This window comes from Myotis davidii, unplaced genomic scaffold, assembly GCF_000327345.1.
Source record: "Myotis davidii unplaced genomic scaffold, ASM32734v1 scaffold259, whole genome shotgun sequence".
Lineage (NCBI taxonomy): Eukaryota > Metazoa > Chordata > Mammalia > Chiroptera > Vespertilionidae > Myotis > Myotis davidii.
Window position 1 is genome coordinate 6,394,081 of NW_006292687.1, and position 20,796 is coordinate 6,414,876.

Here is a 20,796-nt window from a genome sequence, read left to right on the forward strand (position 1 = left end):
CCCTCCCGCCTCCTCAGCAGTACTAAGGATGTCAGGCCTGCTCCCCGCTGGCAAGTGGACATCCCCCGAGGGCTCCCGGGCTGGCAGAGGGATGTCTGACTGCCAGCTTGGGCCCAATCCCCCAGGGAGCAGGCCTAAGCCAGCAGGTGGACATCCCCCGAGGGGTCCCAGACTGCAAGAGGGCACAGGCTGGGCAAATTTTTGTGCACTGGGCCTCTAGTTTTTACAATAATTCTTCCAAAATTGATCTAATAATAAATTTGCTTCCTTAAAAGAAATTAGAAAACTGAATTTAAAATGTAAAACTGAATCCTAGAATACCTAAAACAGTTTTTATTAAGTTGGATGACTTATACAATCTGACTTCAATATTTACTACAAAGCTAAAGTGACACTGACATAACAATGGAAATATAGATCAATGGAATAGAAATCCATAAATGTGTGAGTGTGTGTGCCTTTTGAAAATACATCAGGCAATTCAATAAAGAAAAAGTAGTTTTTTCAACAAATGGTGCTAGAATAACTGTATATCTGGAGAGTAAAAGAAGGAACCTTGAGCCCTACCTCACACTATAAAAATGTATTTGAAATTAATCACAGACTTAAATGAAAAAGTTAAAAGTCTACAAGTCCTATAAAAAACATAGGAGAATATCTTTTTAGCCTTCATCAATAAAAAGTACTGTTCTTCAAAAACAACACTAAGGAAATACAATGGCAAGTAGCACACTGAGAAAAAATATTCACAATACATATATCTGATGAAGGTTTTGTATCCAAAACATGAACTTGAATATTTAGAGCAGCTCAGTTTTTTTTTCCTTCCCAAATGTAGAAACATTCTAAATGTTCATCAACAAATGAACTGATAAACAACTTGTAGTATACAATGAACTATTTATTACTCAAGAACTATTTATTACTCAAGAATAAAAAAGTAATGGACTAATGAAATATGGAGCAGCATGGTAAATCTCTAAAATGTATAGTGAGTAAAAGATACCAGATACACATATACACTTATTTGAAGATTTAGAACGTGCAGAACTATCTTATGTGAGAGAAATCAGATCAGTGGTTGCCTTGGCCAAAGGTTTGCGGGAAGCGGGTGTGGTGGTTGGGTGGGCTTCCTGCAAATTGACATTCTGGGGTGATGACATTCTGTACTAATTGGGGTATCAGTTACACGGGTATATTCATTTGTTAAAACACATCAACCTTGATGTGTGCATTTTATTAAATGTAAATTTCAATAAATTTGACTGAAAAATAATGTTGAATAAAACAGTACAAAAATTTTTATCAAAAAAATTTAAGATATACTGTGATGTATCAAAATTAATAACTACAGGGTGTCCCACACTTTGAATAAGTACTAATTCCAATGGGTTAAATCTGAAAAGAAAGAAGTATCAATTGAGCTATCAGCTCAATTAAAGTGTGTTTACTAGAACTTTTTCAAACACCCTGTATGTTATTTCCAAAACTACACAGAACTAGATAGTAAACTGAAGAAACATTCACTGACCACATACTTTGTAAGCATTGCTTCACTGTGTGAGGCACCATAAAGTTAAAACCTAATTGTCAGTATTTCTTATCACTTCATACAGTCCAGATAAAACATGTACAAAATTCACTGAAGAGCTATGACTAATATGGGGCAACATCATTCATTGATATGATGAAATTATTATAGTTCTGTTATTCTTATTCAGCATCTGTTTGAACTGTTAAAGTGCTGATAAAATGATTAAAATTCAAGATAGCAGAAGAAAAGAGTTTTAAACTCGTGACATTTAGGACTGCGACTCTTAATAAGTCACTCTTAAGTTGCTAAGATTTTATTGAATGGTATCTCCATATTTTATTGGATATAAATTATAAAATACTAGATGAGAAACTTTGAATAACCTCGATTTAGGATGGAGAAAGAAAAACATTTTCAGTTCTTCAAGTTCCAAAAATTCTAATAATCCAAACTTCCATGAATTTCTCTTTCTATTTTGCCCAAATCTCATATCATGATAGTCTGTCTGTCTGAGCTTGAATGGCAAAATTTAAATGTCATTCAGGACCAATTGAATACCACTTGTATTTGCATTCTTTAAAAAGTAGAAAAACATTAACCTTTTGTTTTATTGAATTAAAATGCCACGGAAATGCTGATATAGTCTTGGGAGACTGGAGTACTTTTACAAAGAAGAATAGCTGTCATTTATTAAACACAAAGAACACTTACTTGATAGGATGCCTTCTGACAAAAAGCAGATTGGTATTCTCATCATAGAAAAGGCATTATAAAAAAAATCTAGCCTAGACCTCTGAGATTTGAATAATTTAAAGCTGCATTTGGTGCAATTTGAATTTTTCTTTAGGGAGGCAAAGTTAAATACCTTTAATTTGTTCTAATTATTTCAAATTTGCAAGTTAATTATGGCTGATCATTAAATAACAAAAAGGACTATCATCTCCATAGAGTTTTACCTCCTACCCTCTGCATTACTTAAGCTAGATTTTAGTATGCATGAATTAACTTTCTAAATAATCACACAATTTGACTAAATGGCTCAGTAAAATGAGCTCTGATCCTCAGAATAAGCATTAATGGACATTAGAAATGCTATTGGGACTCATGTTACTTACATTATAAGTATTTTTAATAGGGCCTTATTTACTAATTTTTATGTACTGTTAAGGCTAGAACACTATATAAATACATATATATATATCAGTTTTTGAGACAATAAAAACAAATGTCCATTAACACAAACTAGATTCATTTTGAAATTATGCAGAATGTGGTGATAGATTTTAACTTGTTTTAGCTGTTCATCTCAATGAATCAATCTAGTAAAATTGGCCTGCTTGGTCTGTAAATGGAGTATTATGGATCCACGGATGTGCTAAGTGATTCAAGAAGAAAAGGAGGCCCGATAAACTAGTATTTAAATTCCACCTGCTACTTTGAGAGAAAGAATCCATGGTGTCCTGTGTGGGAGAGTATCTAGTTACCAATCCTGTGCACACTTGGCTATCAATGAATGTGCAGCCAGATGGCACATGACCCTACTGCTTAGAACTCTTACAAATAATTTTCTTAAACGTCCCAACTAAATCTTCATATTCCCCAGAGATGAGCCTGTCAATCAGAACGAAATATTTTAAGACCAAGGAGTTTAAAGAATAAAATTTCAAAAGTGATGTAGTCCATATACTATCAGATCTTCCTATTTCCCACTCCCAATATCATCAGTACAAATTTTATTTCCAGACACCCAATGAATTTTATCTGATAACCTTCTCTATGTCAGTTCTGTGGGAATACACAAAGAAATAAGTGACTATCTTTAATATTTACAGGTAAACAGGAAGAGACAGCTCAACAATGAATACACAATGTGGTAGGCTGGTTATGACAGCAGCATAACCAAAGTGCTACAGGGAGCTGGCCCATGTAAAAGGAAGCTTGGGAGAATGGAGGGTCATGAAGACAATGAGGCAAGGAAAGTCAGAAAAAGGAATGATAATGATAACTTACTAGCATATGCTATGCAAAAGGCACTTGCTTGGTTCCTTGGTTCCATGGCACAGGAAGAGAGGAGTCTGATCCTGAGGGGTACTTAGGGCAGCCTAGTAGCGCAGAATATCAGCTTTGATGTCAGACAGAACTGGTTACTGACTATATAACTAGTTTGATGTTCTGATAGATGTGATTTCTTAAGCAGGTTATTTAACCCCTTTGAGCCTCATTTATAAAATAAGGTTAATAATTAAGTAACTCATAGGGTTGTTGTGAGGGTTACCATTAAATGAATTAACATATGTAAGATATTCAAAAGGGTGCCCAGCACATAAACACTACCTAAATGTGTTAGCTTCCTTCTATTATCATCATTATTTTTATTACTATTCCTATTACCATTAAATGAGGAAACATCTAAAAGACTTAATAGGTCTATGAACACCTAGTACATAGTTGGTATTCATAAGTTATTACAGACTAGCTGAATAGCTGAATGGCATAGTTGCTGAGAATTATAGAGACAGAGGAGGTCAGTGGGGGTGGAGCAGAGATAACTGGATTGGATCTGAAGACCTGAACTTGGGGCACCTGTACGCCACTTGGGCTAGGTAATATTATCATGCAGTTATAAGGACAGGTTTGGACCTCAGAAGGGAAAAGCTGAGACCTAAGATAAAGATTTTAGAGTTATCAGCATAGAGATATGATATAAAGCCATGGAAATAAATTAAATTTCCTATAGACAGAAGTCAACTGAAAAGAGGTAAAAGGATGGAATTGTCCAAAATTTTAACAGTAGGCAGAGCAAAGGAAGCAGTAAAATACTTTGGGGGGAGGGGAAAGCAAAAGCCAACAGGGCGATAAGCAGAATAAAGAATAGTGTCAAAAAAAAACACACAAACAAACCCCAAGAAGATGAGAGATGTATCAGAAAGGTTACCTTTGTCACTTCATATTGAGAAGTCAAATAAGATGAGGATTGAAAAAAAGACTATGCTCTAGAAAAGTCTGATAAAAAAGGGCAGTGGTCAATGGCAAGGCCAATAAAAGTGTATGTGTAAGGAGAAGCATCTCTGAGCACGTAGAAAATGAGCCTGAAGACATATGAGAAGAGGTATTGATACATTAAAATTGTTGAGAAAAGGAGGGAAATGTGAAGGAGGCTGATGGAGGAGACATTCGGATTGGTGATCTCTGTGGGATGTCTATGCGGTGATGCTTGATAGGCCTTTAAACATGAACTCTGGAGAAAGGTCAGCACTTCCTTCACTCAAAGATGTGACCTTCACCATCTAATGAAGGATTAGGGGTGACCTCACTAAACTTGAAGATGTCACCAGATCTTAATTTGCTCCCTCACCAAAGGAATGTAGCTGGAATTTCATTAACTATAATATCTTTATTTTAATTCTTCCCAGAAGCAGCACCAGAGGGAGAGCTAAGAAGCCAGTGGTGAGGACGCTGCACTAAAGGAAACACTGATTAGCCATCACCAAGCTGCTGCTCTCAGAACTTCACTGTGGTCTCAAATAAAGAAAACAGCTCTTTAAGGTCAATTAATATATATTTCCATGCAGAGTGAATACCTTTTAACTTTGTAAAAGTATGTAAGAGAAGGTTAATAGTTGAGATGATGAAAATGATAGTTTAATATTAACTAAGAAAAACCAGCATAAAAAAGTATGAATATACAGTTTTCTAAGGGCAGATGCCATGCCTTACACTTCTCTGATCCCCAGCAATGCCTTCCATGGAGATGCAAACACAAAAGAGGCCCAAGATACATCTACAGAAGAAACAATTATGATTTGGAAGGTATTTGTGGGATTAATATAACAGAACTCTGAGTTAGTGAACTGTTACCTCCTCTTTGCACTGTGGGATCATTCAGTCATTCCTAGATCTATAATCCACATTTTAGTTTCATCAAAGCATGCATGTATGAAGCTTCAAAAAGACATGTTTATAGTATGCCCAAGAAATCTTGCAAATGAACTATGAATATAAAATTTTAGAACTCAGGCTAATCCAAACCAAGCTATCAAAGACCTGTAAATTTAGTGAAAATGTCAGAAAACCTTATGGTGGTCAGTTAAGAACTGTGGTGGAAAATCTCCCTAAAGAAAGCCAAAGTCCAATGGTGAATCAACATACCGCCAGGGTGTTAGTGAAGATACAAAGTGAGGACCAGTCCATGTTTCTGCTATTTCTAAAGCAGTGGTTCTCAAGGTGTTATTCAAAGATATAAACAATCCACACCAATAAAAGAGAAATATGCAAATCGATTGTATCTTTGCAACGCCCACCAGCCAATCAGGAGTAAGTATTAACCCAACAAAGATGGTGGGTTAATTTGCATATGCAGGCGCTGAGCAGCCAGGGGCAGGGTGGGATGCTTGTGTCATCACAATGGTGACGATGCAGGCATTCTGCACCGCCCCAGCTGCTCGGGGCCTCTGGGCAGCGTGGGAAGGCGGAAAGGCAGCTCCGTGCCAGAACGAAGGAAGAAAGGTGGCTTCAGCCAGATCAAAGGCGGTGCTGGCAGCAAGGGGAAGGAAGGCCCATTCTTGCACGAATCTTTGTGCATCAGGCCTGTAGTATTTTATAATTATACTAGGATGTTATTGTCTTTTCATGCTCATTGTCTCATGACTGTACAGTGAAATTTTCCAGGAAGTATGATGATATGTGACATCATAATAGATTTCATTCAGCACAATGTCTTTGAAAGTCATCTAAGTTATTGCATCTACAATAGCTTGTGCCTTCTTATTTTTGCATTCCATTCCATTGTTTTGATTTACCAGTTTATCCATTCATCCACTAAAGGACATTTAATTTGAGTGGCTTCCTTGTTTTGGCTACTGCAAATATAAGTTACTATGACACTTCATGAAACTAAAGGGAGCTCCTAAACTTTAGTAAGAGGGTAAGTCTTCTGGCTCTTACCACTTGACAAAACCATGTTTAAAAAGGAGTCCTGTTTCTGTACTTTCAACAGAAGTTTTGTGACGAACTTTAAAAATACCATCCAAAGTTGCAGAGATCAGACTGTGTTGTTTACACTAAGGGGATGCTTACTGCCTGTTTACTGAAGGAAAGTCTACTTACCTTCAAATAAACTCCTTGAAAGTTTATCAGGAGTTCTAATTCCAATTCATCCTTCCCTTCTGCTCATTCAAGAGACTTCCATTAACCCCTCCTAATCAGCAAGCATCACAAAAATAACCCATTTTCTGGCATTTACAGACTCAAGTGTTTTGAGCTCTGACTACTGAGTAAAACTAGCAAGAGGCCACATTAACAGGCATCCCTGTCTCCTTGGCCCCAACAGAGCAGAGGACCTCCCTCTAAGGCTTTGATTACTATATAGGGCACAACTAAGTTGCTACCCTGCGACTCAGAATCAATAAACCTTCTTTAAAAATACTGGGTGCACCAGCATGCTACAACACCTTTTATGTTTTCACACTCTCATATGACCATAAGTATATACACAGCGTTCTCCACTACAGGGCTTCAGAACTGGCTCACAGCCGTTCATAGCAGGCGGCTTTAGGTATATGAATAGCAATTTTGAAATCCATTTTTTTGGCCAGTAGGTCCTATTCATAGAACCATCATCCACTGAAGTAAATGAGGATGTAATAGAAAGCTGAGTAAAAAAAAAAAAAAAAAAAGCATTAAGAAGGTTTCAAAGAAAACACTTTAAAAGGACCCATAATTAGAGCAGCCAAGTTCCAGGTGTGAGCTATAAAACTGTGGATTTCCTATAGTTTGGGCCATGCCCGGGGACCCATTTGACCTAGAATCCTTCAACAGGATGAAAAGCCCTAGAGCATAAGGCTAAAATGAAAGCCTTACTTACCCCACTGTGACAAGTTTGAAGGAAATCAATCATGCTACTTAATGTTAATAGTTATATATAATTTAGACAAAGACAGTCCTTTGCGTGTTTTTCTCATATAATGTTTGTTGCTATTGGCATTGCTGTATAGTTACCAAATGAGCCATAGTTTTCAAATTCTGCAATTTAAAATTGGTCTCGTTGAGTTGTGCTGCTTTGCAAAAGGCTTCTGTGCAGTAAGTGTGTTTTATCAAAGACCTCCCTGAGAGGTGCACTGGGTTGCTTGGTGGAGAAAGGTGAGAGGCAGAAGCAGGGAGTTGCTAAGTGTGAGTATATAATAACTACCTGGCTATGAAAAGCAAACCATGACAGCATATTATATCTCTTAGCTCATTAATTTACAGATACAAGCTCCGTTTTCTTCTTCTTTTTTTTACATCGCTCAAAGGCTCTGCAGACAGAATGAAGCAGTCAGAAACCATGGTTCAAAAGACTGGCTTCAGATGGCACCACTCAGCCACCTTTGGCACATATGTGCTCCAGAGCAAGGACAATTACGATACTACAGTAAAAATATGCAAAAATTATTTGCTAAAGGTAACGACAAGAGTAGCATAATAAAGTGCTTACTGAACACCAGTTACATCATAGCAGGATATGTAAGACATAAATGAACTCACACAACAAGCACAATCTGAGCATAGAAAGAATCTTGTCTAGTTGGTCCCAAGAAGATATCACCTTAAAGCTTTCTGAAAATGCAGGTCCCTAGGCCCCATTCACAGAAATTGTGATACAATAGACTGAGGTTAACGTACTTGGTTTTTTCCACTATTTCTCCTATAACATAAATTTTAGTTTCCATAGCTCCGTGAAGGGACTAAGTAATACCTATCTATAAGATTCCCCCTAAACACTATTTCAGCTGCATCCCACAGGTTTTTATATGTTGTATTTTCATTCAGTTCTGTATTTTCAATTTCAACCTTAGTCTGCTTGCTCTACAAATTACTTACATATTTCACCAGATATGCATTTTGCTATTTTCCTTGTGGCCCGACAAGCATGGGTATTCTCACTCTTTAATTTCTGCCAATATGAAGGAGAAATGAGAGTTGACTGTTTTTCCTTAACGAGTAATAAGCCAATCATGTAAGAACTTAGGGACAGACCCTTCCAGACAGAGGAAACTGACAATACCAGTACAGAGGGGTTGGGCTGAAAATAAGCTGAGAGTTTTCGAGGATCCGAAAGGCCACTGTGGCTGGAATATTATGAGCAGGGCGACAGTAGATACGACAAGGCTGGAGAGAATGCCAGGTCATAGCATGGAGGGCATGGTAAATTGATAGTGTTTAGATTTGTATGTCAAACGTGACTGGAAGCCATTAGAGAGCTTGAAGCAGAGGATGGAAATGGATTCTGACATACCTTTTAAAATGACCACTCTGACTACTGTGTCAAGGATGGGTTGCTGGTGCTATAGGCAGGAATAGGAACACCAGTTGGCAGGCCACACAATAATATGAATGGACATGGTGGTTTGGATACAGTGGAGCAATGGAGAGGGAGGGAAGATGACAAAGCAAATATTTTTGAAAGTAGAGTCCATAGGACTTACTAATGAACTGGATATGGGGCATGAAAGAAGGAGGGGTATAAATGAAGATGATTTATGCAGTTTTTTACTTGAACAACAGGGCACAAATCTATTTGAAATGGGTAAGATGAAAGGTCTAAGTTTGGGTTTTCCAAACATCTTTTCTTTGTCAGCTTAGAGGTATTCTGTAGGAGAGCAGGGTAACCATATGTTCTATCTGCTTTCTCAGATCATAAATCATCTTAGAATTAAGAATCATGTCCAGAATTAATGTCTAGTTCATTGGCATATAATATGCAGAATCCATTTCCTTTGTATTTTAAAAGAAATTTGTCTACATTTAGCCTTCTGGCACCTCCACAGTTGTCTACAAATCCTCAAGGCTAACAGTAAAGGTTTTCCGGCCTTATCCATAGGAACTGTTTCGACACAGAGATGTATATAAACAAGCTGGAAGAACCGAATTTGCATATCTAACTGTTTCGACACAGAGATGTATATAAACAAGCTGGAAGAACCGAATTTGCATATCTATATCTATGTACACGAATGTGTGTCCATACACATTTTAAATAAACTCTTCACCTATCTTTTGCTTCTGTTTTATCGTAAAAATGGTTGTTCTACTCTTACTAGACCAAAGATCCTTCTTCTTGAGAAGAAAAAAACTGAGGAGTGTTTCATTCTCCTTGCCCATGCGCTCGCGCATCTTGGGTCCTAAATAATAAGCCTATCCTTGATTTGCCCTTAGCCTTTAAACAAAATCAGATAAGCTATTTCAGTCATCCACAGCATGTTTTAAAACCTTCAGCCTATTTTGGACTTTAGTATATTTGATAGTATTCTTGCTGTTCTTTGAAATTCTCTCATATATACCCTTTGATGTATCTTCTTATTTCTGCAGTCACAATTGAAAGAATCCTCCCTTAATTTGTCAACTGATTTGTTTGCATGGTCAGAAATTATATGTTTGATAGTTTCCCGGCTCTTTTGACTCTTATCTTTTTGAGTCTTAGATCAGAAATACATGCTTCTCTTTTCTCAAGTTTTGGTTACACATCTAATTATGACTAATTTTTTCATTTGTCAGAACGAGGCTGAACATGACACCTTCATTGGCTGCCTTCATCTCCTTTCAGGGAATTTAATGCTAGCAGCAGGCACTCAAGGATTCTTAAGAGCAGAGTAAGACTTCCAGCTTTCCTTTGTCTCTGATTTTACCAAAATGCTCTCCAGTAAAACAACAGCAAGTGAGAATGCGTCTCCCTTAAGTCTGACAACCATCCAATGAAGTTTTCTTAAGAAAGGCTAGGGAAACTGAGGCTTAGCAAGGGTAAATTATTTATCCAAGTTCATACAACTAATGTGAGTGGCAGAGCTGAGATTCGATCCCGGTCTCATTGCAGTGCTTGGGCTATGAAATCACTGCACTGCATTGTCTTGTAATGATCCATTCCCAGGAGTATGGAATTCCACGCTTGTGCATATTTTCCTGACATACATCATTACTTCGTGTCCTAGGAAATCTACTTTTCAAAAAGGCAGTACAAATTCAATGTTTCTAAAGTCAGTTAGACATGCAGTGCCACAAGTGTCTTTTCTGTGTTTTCCTTGTCATATCTCTCTCCCTCTCTCTCTTTCTCTTTCTTTCTCCAGCAAAGTGTAGTGAGATGGGACGTGGAAGGCAGTGGTTATAAATCCCAACTACAGCCATGTGGCCAGTTGCAGAGATGAGAACTGCAAAAATATGAATATTTCTTCCTTACTCTGTTATGGGTATGTTTGTATATGTATATTAATTAATTATTTTTTCTTTTCTCTCTTACCCCTTTATCACCTAACTTAAGATGCACAAGTAATAATTACCTTTATACCACAGCACTGACATCATAGGTCCTCAATGAGAAGAGTGACCATCACCCAGGACTGCACATTCTCTTGTGGAGAATGGGTTAGCATGTTTCAGGTGTATGTGGGAGAAGTTGTACTATGTTAGAATGCCTTTTGTCTTGTTTATTTGGAGGTTAAATATGGTTTAAGGAAATGTACCTGGTGCTAAGTTGACAAGGGGTGGGCTATGATGGTCTTTTTGATACGCCAACTTGGCTAGGCTACAGACAGTTCCCAGCTAACCAAGCACGAAACTAGGTGAAGGTTATTTTGCAGATGTGATTACAATCCCCCAAATCTTAGGCAATCTGGATGGGCCTCATTCAATTTCTTGAGAAGTCTTTAAAGCAGAGCTGAGGCTTCCCTGAAAACGCAGCTTCAGCCTGTCCCTGAGCTTTCTGCCCGTTCTTCCTGCAGCCAGCCATGAATTTCAGGTTGGCCTGGCCTAAGCTGATTCCTTGCAATAGGTCTCCTAATATATATCTCCTATTGGTTCTGTTTCTCTGGTTGACCCTGACTAATACAATCCTTCACCATGCCACATCATAGAACAAAGAAAAATTCTTTCCCCATCAAATAGCCCAGGGCTCAGATTCAAGGTTAAAGGATTAAGGCTTGCATACACTGTTTACCAAAGAAGAAAATGCCAAATAGCAAAAGCAGCACAAAAATCAATCCTCTGCACCACAGGAGCAATATGAAAAGCAAATGAGTTGAGTTCAATATAAAATTTTCTCTGTGGGATTAAAAAAAATTAGCACTGTTTCATATGTAATATTCAGTTCTTCTGAGACAGGCATCCACCTACAACAAACCACCATGGGCCAATCAGGATCACAACCACATCCTCAGACACTTTATGATCAAAAAATACTCTCAGAAATACAGTCATTATTTCTTTTCATCTTATCTTCAAACAAACCTCCAGTTACCCTATCTACCCAGGAATCCCTCCATATAGACTACTACAAATAAAAGAATGCACTTGTTTTCCAAACTTCTGTGTTTTTATGTTTGTCCTGTGTGTATTCAATTGTCCCGAATCCAAAAATAAATTTTTAAAGTATACTCAGGTAGTTTGAAAGCTATTGCTAATTAAAAATAAAAACCTTTTACAGCATCTAAACATTTTATGTCTTTTCAAAGAGAACTCTTGGGATGTCTGAAAACAAGAATAAATAAATCAAATTAATAATTACTAGTCTTAACCTTGCTCTCTCCACTCTTTTACATATAAAAGCCTTATACATCAATGTGATGTTTTGGTAAAATGCTTTTGGCTTCCATCCATTTTGTCTTAGCTCTCACTCCCTCTTCCCACTGAGAAGCAATACTTAGATGTATAAATGAAACACAGCCGTATGTTTATAGATTGCTTTTATAGAAATATCTTACATAGTTGTAGAATGAAAAAAAGAATCAAGACCTGGATATATTTTATCAATTAGGTCATAATATCCAAAAACAGTCCATTGAATTCTACCAAAGATTTGACATGACAACTAAATCTGCAGTTGTAGGCTTCAGGCTAATCTATATTTATTGCAAGAAAAAAAATGCTAAAAAATAAGTGATACTTTTAACCAGCTGATACCTCCAAGACTACTGTCTTTCTCTATCTCCTGGGAAACAATGTTCACTATCCAAGATGCCACCTCTGCTCCATATTGTGACAAGAACCCATATGTTGCAGACTGGAACAGGCTAGGCAGTCACTGTCTAAAAAGAAATCAAACTGCTCTCATTCCAAATAAACCTGGAAATGAGGTTATCGAAGCAAACTGACTCAAGTGGCAATGAAACGTCCAACTCCCCAATCCCACTAACATTACTGAAGAAAAGTACTTTCCCAAAGATTTGTGTAAGTACATAGAGCGAAGGGTGAAAACTACCACTATTCAATCTTTTTGCTGTTTGTGTACAGCAGATAAAGTGTAAGTGTATCTATAATTTATTGTCCAACTCCTTGTATTTAACCAGTGGTAGCACCAATATTCTTCAGGAAATTTCTCGAATTCCTATAGATGATGCTCTCTACCTCTGAGACTTATCTACATGGAAAAATGCTATGCAGCTAAAGAATTTAACATTCTGAAAATCCATGAATTGCTATTTTAGAAAATATTTATCTCACAAATTCAATATATACTGAGACAACAAATGTGATTAAAAATTATACAGAGTCAAAAATTATCCAGAGCTAAATTATTAGCTTCTTCATGTGGAAGCTAATTCGAAGGACACCACATACAAGGGGGCAGTGGGTTTGTCTTTTCCTATTTGAACGCTATCAACCTGCACAGTTCAGCACATGCAGATAATTATGTGGAAGAACCCTGAGCAGTCTTGTGCTTCAGTGTTTTAGCCATCATTTAAAAACCACTGGTTGTGACAAGGGTAGAGGATGGAAGTGCCTCAGTATAGAATGTAAGAATACAGTACAGAATGTAAGATAATTGGTGTGCCAATGATCAAGGATAATTAAAAATAACTGTAAAATGATATTCCAAAATTGACCACCAAAGTAGCTCTAGCAACTTGCATGCCTACAAGCAGTGTATCAAAGTACCTGTTTCTCCACACCTTTGTTAACACGTGATATTACTAGACTTTTCAATGTTATGTTTTTGTTGTTTTTAATTTTCATCTTTCCAGGATTACTTATAAGATGATTTTATATATGTACTGGTTATTTGGATTTACTCTTCCAAGAGTTGCCTATTTGAGGTAGTTTATCTTATCAATTCTAATAAATTTCTATATTATGAATGCAATACTTTTTATTGATCAACTTTTGGTAACTTATTATACCTTCCCTTGAGGCTATCCAAGTATCTCCATCACTCTCCTAGATGTTACTCTGTCACCTTTCTTAGTTGATGCTATAATGAGGAAATTAAGATTTTTAAAAATCCATTCCACAAATATTTCATGAGTACCTACTATCTACTGAAGATACCATCTTTATAACATAGATGGTATAAACAGGGGTGGGCAAACTTTTTGACTCGAGGGCCAAAATGGGTTCTTAAACTGGACCGGAGGGCCAGAACAAAAGCATGGATGGAGTGTTTGTGTGAATTAATATAAATTCAAAGTAAACATCATTACATAAAAGGGTACGGTCTTTTTTTTTTTTTTTTTTTTTTTAGTTTTATTCATTTCAACCGGGCCGGATCCGTCCCGCTGGCCATAGTTTGCCCACGGCTGGTATAACATATCATATGCAACAAGACAATTATAATCCTTGCACTCACGAAGCTTACAATTGGGTGGTAGTATATGGGACCTAAGAGTACTGACACAGGGAACAATGGGGTAATCAGAGAAATAGCCACTCAGGAGATGATGTTTAAGCTTTCATCTAAAGAAGTTAACATGAGGAAGGACAGGATTAAAGTGTTAAGGGCAGCTATAGGTATGGTGCAGCATGTACTAGAAACTGAAATGACAACCAAGACCAAATGAAGATGGAACACAGGATACAAGGAAAAAAGTGCAGAGTCAAGATAGGAGAACATAAAGGCCGTGGTAAGAAATTAGAATTTTAAGTAAAATGGGAGTAGGGGTCACTAAATGTTTAGAAGGGGAGTGGTATGAGATGAGGTAAGCCAGAGTTCATGCAGAACACCATGCCAGTCAAGGAGTTCAGCCTTTATTCTACATGCCCCATATATGCTGTGTGATTTTCTTCCTTTATGTCTACTCTTTCATGTTTTCTCCCACCTGACACACACATACACACACCTATTGATACATCTACCTATCAAAATTCTAGTACTTAATCTCAAATATTACCTTTGCTACAAACCTCTTCTTAGTTTATTTGTATTCTTTTATAGCCCTTGTAGTCTATAGATGATCAATATTTATATATGTGTCTTACTCCACTATTAGAGTACTTGAACTAGGGTTTGTTTTTTTTTTACATCTCCTGTAGTACTTAGCAAGCCAGGTTTTGTTTTGTTTTGTTTTGAAATAAAGGTCATCTTTGCATAGCCAACAAACAAATCTCAAGCAAACTAAGCAAAAAACAAACTAGAGAACCTATAAGCAATAAGAGTTACTCGTGAATTTTTAAGTCATTACCATCTCTCATGTGATAATTATCTTCCAATGGTTGGCTCAGCTGTGCCCCACTATTTGCTCCTACTTGTCATTAAGGCCTCACATATTATTCATTCTCATTCTATAGCATTTATGCAGGAAGGCAGCAATGTAAGCTCCCTTGCCTGTGATTCTTCCCACAGATAATAGAAAATAAATTGCAATTAGATTTTGGTAATTGTATATAATTAACTCAAAATGAGCTGTTAATTATAAAAAATATGTTTTTTACTTCCTCGTTATCTCATTTATTTTAGTTCCAAATTCTTAATGCCTCACTCGAGTCAGTTTAATATTTTAAATACATAATATTTTTAATACTAAGATAATTTAAATTTCCAAATAAACAAAACTTAGCTTAAAATTAAATTTTATCTGGGGAGTTCTACTGGCAAATGATTCTCAAACACTTAGATGCAGTTAACATTTAAAAATTTTTTAAATATATATATTTTTATTGACTTTGGAGAGGAAGGGAGGAGAGAGAGACAGAAACATCAATGATGAGAGAGAATCATTGACTGGCTGCCTCCAGCGAGAGAGAGACATCAATGATGAGGGGGAATCATTGAGCGGCTGTCTCTTGCACACTCCCTACTGGGGATGGAGCCCGCAACCTGGGCATGTGCCCTTGACTGGAATCGAACCCAGGACCCTTCAGTCCACAGGCTAACACTCTATCCACTGAGCCAAACCAGCTAGGGCTGCAGTTAACATTTTAAAATGCCTTTATCAAATACACATTAGGAAATACTTATTTGAAAGTAGTGCATGGTTCTATCTTATTTTTGTCATAATTATCTGAATGTAGGACATGGATGCCCAAGTGTACCTGAATTTTTAAAGCAAGTCCATCTCTTAGACTAAAGCACTAGCTTCTAAAGCATTCACTACATTTACTGAACAGCAGTAATGAAAACTTTCATAAACTGCAAGTGGGAGTATGAATTGCTGCAACTTTTTGCTAAAGAAAATTGGTATTGAATCTTGTAATTTATAATTATAAATTATATAGAAATATATGTATGTAGAAGTAACAATTCTATTATGAGGAATTTATCCTAATAAACAGATGTAGCAGAATACAAGAATAAGTACAGTCATGCTTGTTATAGCATTGTGTAGTGGTAAAAACTTGAAATAATTTGGATGTCCAACAATGGAAGTGCTGGATATGTTAACAGTGTTCAGAGAAACCATGGACTGTTACGCATTTATAAGAAACGAGTTAGCATTTGAATTAGTTTTCTATTGCTGCTATAACAAATTATCACAAGTTTAGTGGCTTAAGCAACACGAATTTATTATTCTATACTTCTGTAGATCAGAAGTCTGACACAGGTCTCATGGGCTAATACTGGGTATTGGCTAGGTTATGTTCCTTTCTGAAGGCAATTCCCTTGCTTATTCGGGTTGTTGGCAGAATTCAGTTCCTTGCGATTGTACAACTGAGCTCCCCATATCCTTGCTGGCTGCCAGCTGACGACTGCTCTGAGCTTCTAAAGGCTGCCTGCACTCCTTGGCTTGTGACCTCCTTCTCCATATTCAGTGCCGGCAATGGCAAGTGAAGTCATTCTCATGCTTGGAATCTTCCTCTCTCCATCTCATTTCTCTAACCCAGCAAGAAAAGACTCCCCAGTTTCCAGGACTCATGTGATTAGACTGAGACTCCCCAGATAATCCAGGATAATATCCCATCTCAAGGTCTAATCCCTTCATTATATCTAAATAGTCCCTTTACCATGTAAGGTAACATACTGAGAGGTTCCCGGGATTAGGACACAGACACCTTTGGGGGCAATTATTCTGCTTACCATAGTTCTACATCTAAAAATCTGATAGATGACCATGAAATACTGTTGAGTGGGGGATGGGGGCGGGGATTAACAAGTAATGTGTTCAGTTTGATCTCAAATATTTATAGATATTGTACATATATAGAGGCATAAAGAAAGGTATAGAAGGATACTAACATGAATTCAACAAAGACAATCAGAATAGGGAATAGAATGAGGAATGAAATATGACAGGTCATTTCTTGATGTGTTTTTGGATGTTCTACTTTTTATAATAAATCTACTTTTTATAATAAATTTCTTTTGAAATTTAGCAAAGTTTGATTAAAAATAAAATGGAATATGGAAAAGCACTTGAGACCTAGCTTCCAAGCACTGTTATTAGCTTGGTTTAAATAAACTCATTAAAAAAAAGGAGAAATATGAAACAAAATCCTATCTAATAATAGACAAACATGGTAATTAACCGTAACTTCGCTACCCTTCCCTTTGGCTAATCAGGGTGATATGCAAATTAACTGCCAACTAAGATGGCAGTTGATTTGCATATATCTGCTATATCTGTTGGGAGCGTAGCAAGCCAGGCAGCTGAAAACAAGCTGGGCGGCAGAGGCGGGAGCAAAACAAGCCGGCCAGGCGGCTGAGGGAGGCGGGAACGAACAACCTGGGCTGGGGGCTGAGGGAGGTGGGAACGAACAACCTGGGCCGGGGGGTGAGGGAGGCGGGAACGAACAACCTGGGCCGGGGGGTGAGGGAGGTGGGAACAAAACAAGCCGGACATCCCCCGAGGGGTCGCAGACTGCGAGAGGGCACTGGCTGGCCTGAGAGACTCCCCCCTCCCCGAGTGCACAAATTGTTGTGCACCGGGCCTCTAGTGTATAATATAAAAACCCAGCTCATGCTCGGCCAGCGTGACTCAGTGGGTGGAACCAACAACCTGGGCCAGGGGCTGAGGGAGGCGGAAACCAACAACCTGGGCCGGCGGGTGAGGGAGGTGGGAACAAAACAAGCCGGACATCCCCCGAGGGGTCGCAGACTGCGAGAGGGCACTGGCTGGCCTGAGAGACTCCCCCCTCCCCGAGTGCACAAATTGTTGTGCACCGGGCCTCTAGTGTATAATATAAAAACCCAGCTCATGCTCGGCCAGCGTGACTCAGTGGTTGAGCATCGACCTATGAACCAGGAGGTCACTGGTTCAATTTGTGGTCAGGGCACAAGCTTGGACTGCGGGCTGGATCCCCAGTGGAGGATGGGGGGTGGGTAAAGGAGGCAGCCAATCAATGAGTCTCTCTCATCATTGATGTTTCTATCTTTCCCTCTCCCTCCCTCTCTGAAATCCATAAAGAAACATATTTTTTTAAAAAAAGGAATCTTAAAAGATGCATATATACTCTGAGCTAGCAGTACACCAAGGAAATAGGTTGTGATAAATTAAATTATCAGAGAGGGTCTTCAAAGCATAATTTATAATAGCAAAATCCTGTATTATACAACAACAGGCTTATAGATACTGAATAATAGATGTCACACATAAATATTTGTTGAGTGAATAAATTACTGTGTTTTCATAAAAATGTAATGGCATAAGAAAATATGATATAGTGAAAAAAGCAAACAAAATTCTATATAAGCATATTCCTTATTACTAACTATAGGATATGTAATTATAAAAGAAAGATTAAAACAGAAAAAGAGCTGAAAAGATTGTTTCTGAATGGTAGGAATATGAATAATTTTTATTCTCTTCTTTATACTTTATTATATGTATTCAAAATTTTATAATGAGAATGTATTTATTCATACGATCAGAAGGCTGGATTCACCAATATGAAGATTTAACTATAAACCAAACATATCCTTCATATCTATGTCCTACATATTCTTGCCTTGACCAATTGCCCGAGTTTACCTTGGTCCAGAGTCACTCCCATTCATATCCAGGTTGAGTTCTCGGGGCTTAGTAAGCTTGTTATCAGCACTCAGTTCTTTTGAATTAAACACAGCTTGAGTTCTTAACCTGTAAAAATAAATTCAGAGAAAGTTTTCTCCTGTGGAACCTAAGAAACTGAATGCTAATCCTTGAAAGATCATTTTCTTATAGCTATATTATCCAGCAATTATTTTCAAATTAAAAACTATAAAAATACTAAATACACATTAATAAAGACAAAGCAGTTTCATAATAATTTAAATTTTTTTACTTATAGAGGAGTGGGGGAAGGCTGAGTTGGTCAGAATATAATTTAAAAACTCAACATTATAGATGTTTTAAGAGCACTTTAAATCTCTTCTCTACAAACTTAAAGCTTTTCCATATCCATTTTTAAGCAGTGTATTTTGGTCACCAGAGTCTAAAGTGGGAATTCTAATAACACTAATTAAAATGACCCTGACCATCATATCTATAGCTGCCATTTCAATTCAACATAACACTGAAAATACTAGCCAAAGCAATTAGACAAGAATAACAAAAGGTATCCCTGTTGGAAAGGAAAAAGTAAAATTGTCTATTTGCAGACGACACAATCTTATATTTAGAAACCTTGACATTACCAAAAACTGTTAGAATTGTTAAGGGAAGAACAGTTTATTTACTTGTTTATTTTTTAAACTAGAGGCCTGGTGCACGGATTTGTGCACAGGGGTGGGGTCCCTCAGCCTGGCCTGCGCCCTCTTGCAATCTGGAACCCCCTCAGGGGATGTCCAACTGCTGGTTTAGGCCTGATCTAAACCGGCAGTTGGACATCCCCTGAGGGATGTAGAAGTGCACCAAGCGGCAGGCAGCCTGAGCCAGGGCTGGGTGCTTCACCACTCGCATTCATCTATGCCCACTGCACATGCCACCACTACTTGGTAGCACTGCTGCAGAGTCAGGAGGGGCTCCCACCGCCACAGCTGTGCTTGCCAGTCATGAGTCTGGCTTCTGGCTGCGCAGCACGCCCCTTGTGGGAGCGCACTGACCACCAGGGGGCAGCTCCTGCATTGAGTGTCAGCCTCCTGGTGGTCAGTGCCTGTAAAAGCGATTGGTCGGCCGGTAGTTCCAGTCATTTAGTCGTGAATAGTGACAGGCTTTTATATATATACATACGTTTTTATTGATTTCAGTGAGAGGAAAGAAGAGGGAGAGAGAGAGAGAGAAACATTAATGATGAGAGAGAATCATCAATGGGCTGCCTCTTGCATGCAGCACACTGGGGAATGAGCCCGCAACCTGGGCATGTGCCCTGACCAGGAATCAAACCACGACCCCCCTGGTTCATGAGTCAATGCTCAACTACTGAGACACACTGGCCAGATGGGAAGAACAATTTAAATGTTGGTAAGTTTAAAAGAATTGGTTACTGAACAGGAAAAGATTGAATTTTGAAGGTCCCATCATCTATATATAGAAAAGCCAAGCAACTGGAATGACGGAACAACCGAAACAACCGGTTGCTATGATACGCACTGCAGCAGCCAACTGGCCACATCGGAGCCCCTATCAGCACCCCCTCAACCTCCTGCGGCCCCTTCCCACGGCCGGTCCCACCCCCAATCAGCCCTTCAGCCCAATCGAGGGTGGGGCCGGCCAGCTAACCTCCTGCAGCACCCTCCTGGCCGGCCTGGCCCCTGATCAGCCCCCCCACCCTGATTGGGGGCGGGGCTGGTTGGCCAACCACCCATGGCCCCTCCCCCTGACCAGCCCAGTCCTCCCATCCTGAGCGGGAGCAGGGCCGGCAGCCAACCTCCTGCATCCCCTTTCTCCTGCGGGCCCAGCCCTGATCAACCTCCATTGGGGCAGGTGGCCGGACGACACCTGTGCACAAATTTGTGCACCAGACCTCTAGTTTGTTATATTTTACTAGAGGCCCGGTGCATGAAATTCATGTGCGGGAATGGTCCCTAGGCCTGGCTGGCAATCAGGGCTGATCAGGTTCCCCCCTCCTGCCTCTTCCTTCCCTCACTGCCCACACAGCACTACCGCGTGGTTTACCTCCTGGCCTCCCCACCACCTCCTTCCTTAGCTCTCTCAGTCCCCCACCACTGC

The 20,796-nt window shown here is 38.6% G+C and overlaps 1 protein-coding gene across 1 annotated transcript in view; it reads right to left on the bottom strand.

Moving 5' to 3' along the window:
- KIAA1328 (KIAA1328 ortholog) overlaps positions 1 to 20,796 on the bottom strand; it is a gene marked incomplete at its 5' end in the record, with an annotated part of 154,704 nt that overhangs the window by 44,384 nt on the left and 89,524 nt on the right. The window contains one exon of the mRNA XM_015565556.1: positions 18,679 to 18,786. Within this exon, the coding sequence (XP_015421042.1) occupies positions 18,679 to 18,786 (108 nt within the window). The remainder of the gene's footprint in view (positions 1 to 18,678; positions 18,787 to 20,796) is intronic.